This window comes from Pyxicephalus adspersus, chromosome 5 (assembly GCF_032062135.1).
Source record: "Pyxicephalus adspersus chromosome 5, UCB_Pads_2.0, whole genome shotgun sequence".
Lineage (NCBI taxonomy): Eukaryota > Metazoa > Chordata > Amphibia > Anura > Pyxicephalidae > Pyxicephalus > Pyxicephalus adspersus.
Window position 1 is genome coordinate 64,571,383 of NC_092862.1, and position 10,129 is coordinate 64,581,511.

The following is a 10,129-nucleotide window of genomic DNA, read 5'->3' on the forward strand; positions in this document are numbered from 1 at the left end:
AATGCAGAAATGCATAACACAGGTAGTGTCACATCTTTTAGGACCATCCTGTGTACCTCATAGCCAAACAGAAAACCCAAAACTTGGGGTCACATCAGTATTTGCAGGCTAGGAAATTTAAACAACAATTTTAGAGAACAAGGCATATGTAAAACATTTCCATTGCTTTAGGAAATTTTATACATACTATATTTTTTGTATAAAACAATAATATCAAAAAATATCAAAAATATCAACCTTTATATTTTAGCAACATTACCTGAAACCAGACTGAAACTATATAGAACAAAAACCCTCACAAGTAGCACAACTACGTCAGACAAGAATTGTTTTGAGACAATGAGCTTTCAAATAAAAGGACAATGCTCATATTTCTGGAATGCAGAGAACAGAATTGCTAAAGTCTAATAGTGAAAAATGCTCAGTAGGACTCAGATTTACCTAACGTGGAACAGCTAAAGCCTGTGCCTCTTCAATAAATAGAAGGTAATAAAATCAATAAAGAAACTTTAGGTGTTTTACAACACATTAGAAATGTAGTCATAATTTAAATTTAATATTACCTTAAATAATAATTAGTTTATGGGGTTAATTTATTGAAAAACATTATTTTCTTCCATACTCAGTGACACTGTATTTATCTATTCATGCAATCAAGCGCAAAGGAAATTCCTATTTTTTCCCTAAATTCCTTTTCACACATTTTCACATTCCTTTTTACTAAGTGGTCATCTTATTTAATATTTTAACATACGTTTGTGTAATTTTATATTAATCATAATTGTTGGTTTTATTTTAACAATGTTTTAGTATGTTTTAAATATCTAGGATAAAATTGTTGGGAGTATGGATGGCAGAGCTGTGGTAGAAAGAAAAATTCAAATAACATCAAATTATCAATAGGTAATTGAACCCAATTTACAACAGTATACATGCTGAAAAAAATGTATTGAAAGAAATTGGTACAGTATCAGCTAACACAAGAACACCTAACACCTATTTAAAAAGCTTTTCCTTGGAAAGGTGTTCTTAAACATATACAACAAAGGTTGATAACATGCAGAAGGATAGATATGTTAACAACAGCATTCGACAGGTAGTATTCTGTTGTACAAACCCATATATTAGAACTGACATGGTGCAAGTGACTTTTCAAACAGCAAAAACTTTACATTGTACAAGGTTATAGACCAAATCTTCTATTAAATAAACAGTATATGGTATATATATATATATATATATATATATATATATATTTACCATAAATATGAGCATAGATAGGAGAGTAACTTGTGAATATAGGTAAACAGCATGGGAAAAGAAAGAAAGAGACATTTTTCTTTTATTTGCTAAACATAGCTGTCATTGTTTATTTTTAACTAGGCTTTACAATAGCATATTTATAGCAATAAGAGTACATTTTTGTTAACTACATGTACAATAATAAACATATACACTATGTATGTGCTTGTTTAAACAAAGATACATTTGACCATTTAGTATATATTGATATATGTACTGACTTATAAAATGTTACTTGATATTGTCAAAATAAGGGATGGATACTGTGTGCAGGTATCATACACTGCTCATATGTATATGATGATTCCCTCTTTCATCAGTAATTGATTGCATTAGATAATGATCATTTCAGAGCCACAGAAACCTCTTAATGTGGTGACAGGCATAAGTAACATTTGAATCTGTAACTCTATGTGACATGTTGTCCTAATAGTACGAATAAACACTTTGATCTTTCAGAAGCAGTTAATTATACAGAATATGACAATGTGCCAATTGTGAACCAGAGGAGGAAGAAAGCAAAATTAAATATATATCTGTAGCTATATACAACATCACTATCAGTTTGCCATGGTGGAATGTCTCCCCAGATTAACAGACAAATAAGACATTCCAGAAATGTAGCACACAGTGCCATGGAGTCAATATTTCCACCTATTATCCAGTGACTACACAAAAGGGTGAATAATCTCCCCAAAAGAGAAACAAAGCAATAGAAAAATTATTTAAAAATGTTTTCATTTAAGATTCACCCAGCTTTTACCTGAATTTTACATATTCTGTATTGCTAAACACACAGAAATGTAACTGAGTAACCATAAAATATATATATATATATATCTACAAACAAAAATAATCTTCTGTGAAACTAGCATTCTAGTTTTTGCTTTATACGATTACCGGTAGCAAAACCTGAGAGGTTTGTATATATATATATATGTATATGTATATATACATATTTATACAAAGCACCTCATGCTAGTTATGCTTACTAAGATGCAATGGATTGCAATGAATTTTATAATTTATAAAGGATTTTTAGATAATTGGATAGGAAAAGGAAGAAATCCCTTATTCTTTGTCTTATTGTCTGTGAATGCTGGCTATCTCTTGGATTTGTTTTTTCTTTTTAGGGAAGAATTAGAACTCTTGCCAGAGGCTATGTTGGAGAGATTCCTGGTAAAATAATTATTCTTATGATGGAAGTGAGGGAAATCTCTTTAACAGCAACAAAGACAGAAGTAACTAATTTATTTTGTAGCCAATATTCCTGTCATTGTACACTCTTTTCCACCTAGTACATTTGAAGCTTGGCTTGTAACAGGTGGACCTGGAAGAAGCAAATATCCTTGATATATCTGTTTGGGGCTCACTGATTTACCACTGCATATTAATCATTGTTTTCAGGGCCTGTTGCCCTTAGTTATTTTTTTAAATTTTTAAATTTCTACTCCCGTTGGTTTGTTGGGGTTACTGGGTGCAGGTTCCTGGGCAGGTCACCTCTGGTACAATAACAAAGGAGAAAACCTGAAAAGATCCTGCTACTCATATGGGGAATGTAGACCATTATGGCGCTATGTGCAATGCGAGAAAAGGATGTGCTACGCCAAGATGACGGCTGTCATTGTTAGGCAACCATGTTGACTGGACCTTGGTATACCTGTCACCAAAATGTATAGCTGTAATCATCCACAAACATCCGGTTGCCGAAGGATGACAGCTGTCAATGACCGGTATAGTTATGTCAGTTCAGAACTCAAATTGCTCAAATTCAAAGATCCGATCTGAAGTTGAAGTTTTTCTAAAAAGGTCTACCATATTAAAAAGGTAAAGAAACATTTATTTTAATTCTATATCAACAGGGTTTGCTTAAAAGAGTGAAGATTTTAATTTGCAAATCAGATTTGGTGAGTTACCTTTATTTCTGAACAATGTTTTTTTTTCTATTTGTCCCGATTTCTGAGCTGTATTTTACTTTTAAAGGTGTGGCTATATTTTTTTGTACAGCACATTGAGTTACAGGTGATTTATTCAACTGAAAGGAGGGCAGGGCAGACCAGCATTGAAACTGATCAGTGTGCTTTAGATTCTGCAAAGACAGGAAAAACTGGAAGTGGTATCACATAGCAAGGTTTCATATAACTTTTCTTGCAAATGAACTTATAATTTATAAATACAAATCTCGTTCAAGGTTGTCAATCTTCGGGCTTTTATTGTGTTTAGAACTTCAGACATATCTCACAGTAGCTGTATACCAATGTTTAGGATTATGATTACCCCCAGACTTAAATATGCAAAAAATATGATTCAAGCACTTAACAATGCACCAAAAAAGATGGAGGAATATTGTCAAATAAATCTTCAACTGATTGTTGTGGGATTCTGCACTAACAAAAGAAGCCTCTAGTGAAAGAGGAAAAAATCTACTTTATTGTCAGAACTTTAGAACTTTTTTAAAAAAGTTGAATGATGTTTAAATGTAGACAAACAAAGCAAAGAGGCAAGGGGTTCTTTTTGGCAAAAGCAAAATATTGTATTCAATGATAATTCTCACAGGTTACATTTACATAATAATTCAAAGTACAAAAGTGCAAATTAAGGACCTTTGGCGTATAGCAGCAGTTTTCTGTGCGGCTTTCCACTGCAAGAGCTTCGATCTTTGCTTGTGGCATTTTGATAATTTGTCCACCCTTTCTACACTGATTTACAGAACTCATGTCATATCCTGTAAACCTAATGTATTTAGTAGGTAATGTTGATTATACTAAGGTAGGTGTCTATATATTGGGTTCTTTTAGTAGATAATGTGCTGTTTCCTAGTAATTCCCCCTTGTACTGAGAAAGACAATTCTTACAGCCAGTAATGAGCCACTCAGGAATAAAATTAACAATATAGCAACTACATGGTAAAATATCTGCATTGGATGAGAACATATAGTATTTATAGTCACCTAGATTTTGGTTTGGATCAATAATCACTTTGTTTTTCATTTCAATCTAGGCTTGAATTCAGACCAAATCAGTGTGCAAAATGAAGATCCTGTCAGTTATCCACATGGCAGAGAATGAAATGAATGAAACAACGGGGAGTGCAGAGATAACAGACTCTTCTGACATCAATTTAACTGTTACCGCCTGTTGCATCACAGTGCTTTGCATATTTGGAATGCTGGGAAATGTAATAGCTTTCTGGTACCTTTCATTTAGAATTCCAAGAAACAAATTCACAGTGTATATAATTAATTTAAGCATCGCTGACTTTACTTACCTCTTTTTTAATTCCGTTCTCATGGTATTTCAGATTGATCAGTTGATGGATCTACATCCAGCTTTTCCAGAAATGGTTAAGATAATTATTTCAATAGAGATATTTTATGATGGAGCATATCAGGCTGGTATGTTATTTTTGCTTGCCATCAGCATTGAGAGATGTCTGTCCGTTTTCTACCCAATATGGTACCGCTGTTGCCGTCCTAAACACCAGTCATTTATAGTCTGTATAGGCTTGTGGTGTACTGGCTGGGTTGAAAGCTGTTTAGAAAACCTTGTCTGCACTGCAGAGGCTTTTGCAATAAGAACAGTGGAATGTACAGGGGTTCAGGCAATGACATTTGTATTAGCCATTGGGATTTCCCTTCCACTCATGCTAATTTCCAGCACCATTTTACTCATTAGGATCCAAAAAACATCTATTAAATGTCGACCTCCAAAGCTCTATATCATCATAGCCATATCTGTCTTTGTTTTTATGGTTGCCTGTGTGCCTATCAAATTTATGGGGCTATTAATGTATTTGAAACTTCTGCCAAATGGCTTCCAATCAGTGCATTTCTTTTTTGCTAGTATCTTGTGTACAGTATTTAGTAGTAGTATTAATCCATATATCTATTTCATGGTTGGAAGGCACAAAAAGAAGCAAAACTTGCGGGGTTCAATTCATGCTGCACTACACCATGTCTTTCATGAAGAAGAGGATGAGACAGAGAAAACATTTGCTAAGATCTCTGGGATTAGTTATATTAGTTAGTACTTTCACTAAAGGCTTTGGTACATAATCAACTAGCAGTTAATTTTAAGTGTACCTATATTAGGACCTAGTTATGTTAACTAAAAAACCTAGAACCTTAATCTATGTATAGCCATCTGTTAATATCTGTATCTCAGTAGTTGAGATCACTAGTAGACAGTTAGGCTTCAAAAGAATTTGCACAGTGCTGTGAAAATAACAAATATGAGTTGCTGACATTTGAAAATGTATTCTGTGTTTATGTTACCAGGCTCAAACTAGTTGTAAAGATACAACTACAAAAAGGGTTATACTGCGACACCTATGCCACATGAAACAAATTATGGATATCTAAATGTATTCCTTAGGGAATTTTGTATATATACAACTAACTGAGAACACATGAGAATGTAGGCTCTACTTAGGTGGGTAATAAAAGCCTGACAACCTGTTATCAAAACCACTTATTTGAATACTCTCATTCATTTTTAATGATAGTTCGTAAATGTGGCAGTCAAATGGCCAATATTAGGGTGGTTGTTGTGCCCATCACCACACTCTACAATGCTGAAAAAAACATCCATTTGAACCAAATCCTAAAACAGAACTAAACTTAAAAATAAAAAAATATTACACAGATGTCCCTTCTGCAATAAAGGACCTGTCTGCTTTAAAGTTTAGTTCAAATGCATGCTTTTTCAGCATTTCAGAGTGTGGGTAACATCACTAAAATGGCCTAAAAATAGCCTTTTCGACTGCCACATTCAGACTATTGCAGTCCCTTCTGCAATAAAATAAATCTACTTGCATGATCACATTTTATTTATTCCCAGCCAGGGGGAAGCCGAAATACCCGGCATCTTACACTGACTTAATCCATAAAAATGATTGTGAACAGGCAGATAAGTATGTTTTATTGCAGAAGATACATCATCTGTCCCTTATGCAGAGCTGTTCCTTCACCAATCATTAGTTTATGGTGTCTTGCAGCTACGTCTAGTTTGTAAAAGGTTAAGCCTTTTTTTTAACAAATGATACAGATATACATTTTAATTGTGTATTAAGCTTTTTTCAATATTATGCATAAAGGAACCATTAATACTACATAGATGACAAGTCACTTTATAGCCCAAACTAGGATGTGTTACATTACAGCAAAAATAAAACTTTTCAAACTTCATGAACTAATTGCATTTTGGAATACTAATTCCGCCTACATTTTTCTGTAAATGTATTGTTTCTTACCAGTAACTCTACAACAAACCTTGTCACTTTTTAACAACTACACATTTTAGAACAACTAAAAATGGGGGCATATGAACTTGAATGTTTAAGTTTTGTTATATAAAGATCAGTATATTTTTAGCTTGAGAGCAACAAGATTAATTTGAAACACCGGTAATTTAGAAAAGTGAATATATACAATAAATATAAATATATATATATATATATATATATATATATATATATATATATATATATAGCAAAGTTCTAATTATCCAATAACCTGTAATGAGCAGTCCTGTTTTTGCCCCCCTTGCACAAAATTGGGTATTCAATGTAAACATCATTTAATTTCATTTAATGAGCTTTGTGCAACTTTATTTACTTACTTACATTACTAAGTGAACAATTTGTACAAAATCTGTAATTTTTTTATTTATGTACAATGGCAAAGCAGTGCTAGTAGGTAACACAGCAGGAGAGTTCTGTGTTACTGTTTTTGGTAGCCTAATACTTCACATACATATCAGATTATTGATGCTTAGATTTCAGTTTACAGTATTGTATCGATAACAATTAGAATATTATTACTAGTTCATGGTCATTGATTTTTGTCCCCCCAAGATTACTAAATTAGCTGCAATATGATGTTTCATATCAAATTTTCTTCCTGGTCTTTCTCTCCCTATCTGATTTGTCCCCAACTTCCTGCCCATCAATTTTTTCTTCCATGTAACTATCCAGGATAGGCAGGGAAACAAAATGGAAGGGAAACAAAATTAAACCCTCAATTTATATATTAGTGTAGTAATAGTAATAGTAGAGTAATAGTAATGCTCAATGCCTTTTTTTCATTGGACTGTACAAAGTTACTTTTTATTTATGGTGCAGTTTTCATTACTCCAGACATCTCCAAGGCGGTATCCTGAACATTGTGGTTCCTTCAAATTAGGTTTCCCATGATGTTCTGTGCCTAGGTTATGGCACTATGCATGTGTGTCTTACTAAATCTGAAAGCAGACCCTGCAAAGTGAAGATAATTCTAAACCAGAAGCACCCAAATGTATTTTTGTAAACTGTAAGGAATGTAGAATTTAAGAAATAAAAAGAAAATGCCCATAATATTGTTTTGTGTAGTGGGTTTAGTTACACTTGTTTGAGTATGATGTGCTAACATAAGACTGGGAAAAATCAGTGGTCATTTTTATTTAAATAAAAAATGTTTTTGGTTTGTTAAATGGCACTTAATACCTGTCTGTCCATTTCTGTAAATCAATTGCAATTTTTATATAAAAGGACTCTATAAGAATATAAGGACTGAGATGAATAATCCTGGTTATCAAAGTGGCTGCTCTTCTTAATTACATAGTTTCCACTAGATAAAGCATTTAATAACCTAGACTACTGTTTGCATCTTCCGTAATAGGTCTAAATGTCATCTATTAAAGATAGATGGTGAATACATCAGTGTAGCTGCATGAAACAGAAATGGAAAAATACTGTCATTCTCATGGTACATTGCCGTTTTTTTATGGTTTAACTAGTAAAGTATAAATAAATGAATTTCCACAAGCTGATAAAATAGGAAAGCAAGGGAACTTTGGTGCAACAATCTGGTATGAATAAACACATGATGCTTTCAGCATACAAAAAATAATACTGAGAAAAATTCTTAATTTACCACTGCTGTACCTTTTTTACACATTAGCAGTGATATTAAAAGTATATATAGGCCCCCAGCTGCTTAGGAAGGGTTGAGCAAAATTCTTTCTTTGCATATAGATATTACTACTACAAGATTTCCTAAATACTAACAGGAGAGACTGTGCAAATAGTGAGAAATCTGTGATGGGATATAAACTTTATGATGGGATAAGGCATGAAACACATATTATTATTATTATTATTATTAATAATAATAATAATAATAATAATAATAATAATAATAAAATTAAAAACCGGATTTTTTTTCGCCAACATATTACACAGCGCTGTTCATTAAATAGGGGGTTGCAACTGACAGACAGACACAGACAATTACAGAAAAGGAGCAGAGGACCCTGCCCCATAGAGTTTACTATGGTGGGGAAAGTATCACACAATGGGCCTGATTTAATAAAGCTCCCCACAGTTCCACGGTTGGAGAGGATACACTTTCACCAGTGAAACTGGGTGATTCAAAAAACCTACAATGGATTTCTTCAGTCACTTTCTATTTCTATCTAAATCACTTTAGAAAATGTTTCCAATCCTGGGCAGATCCATTCCAGGTTTGCTGGATCAGCTTGGATCAGCAGCTTACCAACATGATGCCAGTATATACATTTCTGATGGCTTGTCTCTTCTAAGTTTATTGAACTGATGATGCACTTGTAAGGTCCTGGTCAGCACCAATACTAACCAGACACCAGTTCCTCAATCTAATGCCACAGTCTTCACCTTTAGTAAGTCCCCACTCAGCCTCGACAGACTGGCAACATCTCCCAGGACATGATTGACCTTGGAGCGCAAAAGATGGTGTCTAGGGATGGACTGGCAGCAGACCAGGAGCCCACGGATAAGCAGTACAAGAACTACTGGTCAATCCAGAGTACAGGTGATCAGTCCACCAAACATGGTACAGAGAAAGTAGGCACAAGGAGAATTGGGGTCACAAGCAGAAGTCGGTCCAGGCTGAGTACAAATGATAAGTCAGGGAACAGCCAATGGTCAGTAACAGAAAATCACATGAAAATCTCTCCAGCGCAAGTAAACCCTATAAAAGGCACTGTGGACTGTGCTCAGAGAGGCTATACAGTCCCAGCAGCCAATGGCAGCCTGGGATTGCTCAGGAACCATTCTGCTAATCAACTGCAAATACCTTTCAGCTGTGCAGTCTCAGTGCAGGGAATGCCAAGAGGAAAAACACAGCTAAATGGAAACAAGAATGCTGCAAGCCACAGAGCACTAATTCTTAGAACTCCTCTGCTGCTGTGAGCCCTGCCAGAGGGAGCTCTACTGTGGTGGGACACCGCTTGGGATCGTCAGCCCGAAGAGCATCTCCTAACAGCACTTCTCCATGAAGTCCATTATCCATAATGTTAGCCTGAGCTGAATTTTCTCACAATTTCTATGATGAATTACGTTCAACTGCAACATTAAAAACATTTCGACAAAAGGGACAAATGGCTTTGCTTTATGTATTTTAGTTTAAGACAGTGGTGGTTCTTGCAGATGCGCTAATTTAACTGCTGTAATATTTAAACAAGACTATGACCCTAACAATTTCACATTATTTCCATCACTATTTTGCTATACTGATATATTTATTGTGGTCCAACCAGTGTGTCCAATTTTTTAGGAAAGTCTCTCTAAAATCAAAAAAAAATTTCAGAAATATGCAGAGTTTAGTAGACCCTCTGTGTTACGAGTGAACCTGTTTGACCAGGAAAGTGAGTGAAGGTTCAGAATTTCCTGTAGAGATTGGTATTAGGACTGGGGCTTGGACTTTCTGAATTCCTCAGTAGGGACCACCTGATGGCCCATAAACTATAAACATATTCATTATTGAGTTGAATTTCTGCACAACCATTTCATATTATGAGGGAGACTGTTCTC

The 10,129-nt window shown here is 34.3% G+C and overlaps 1 protein-coding gene across 1 annotated transcript; it reads left to right on the forward strand.

Annotated features, from left to right (window-relative positions):
* Positions 1-4,492: 4,492 nt before the first annotated feature.
* On the forward strand, positions 4,493-5,707 carry LOC140332014 (proto-oncogene Mas-like). Its single transcript, XM_072413326.1, has one exon. It carries the CDS (start codon positions 4,592-4,594, stop codon positions 5,327-5,329), a length of 738 nt encoding a protein of 245 aa, XP_072269427.1. The 5' UTR covers positions 4,493-4,591; the 3' UTR covers positions 5,330-5,707.
* The last annotated feature ends 4,422 nt before the right edge of the window (positions 5,708-10,129 follow it).

What these genes read in the sequence shown, in the direction of transcription:
- LOC140332014 (XM_072413326.1), top strand. Translation starts at nt 4,592, where the DNA reads ATGGTATTTCAGATTGATCAGTTGATGGATCTACATCCAGCTTTTCCA.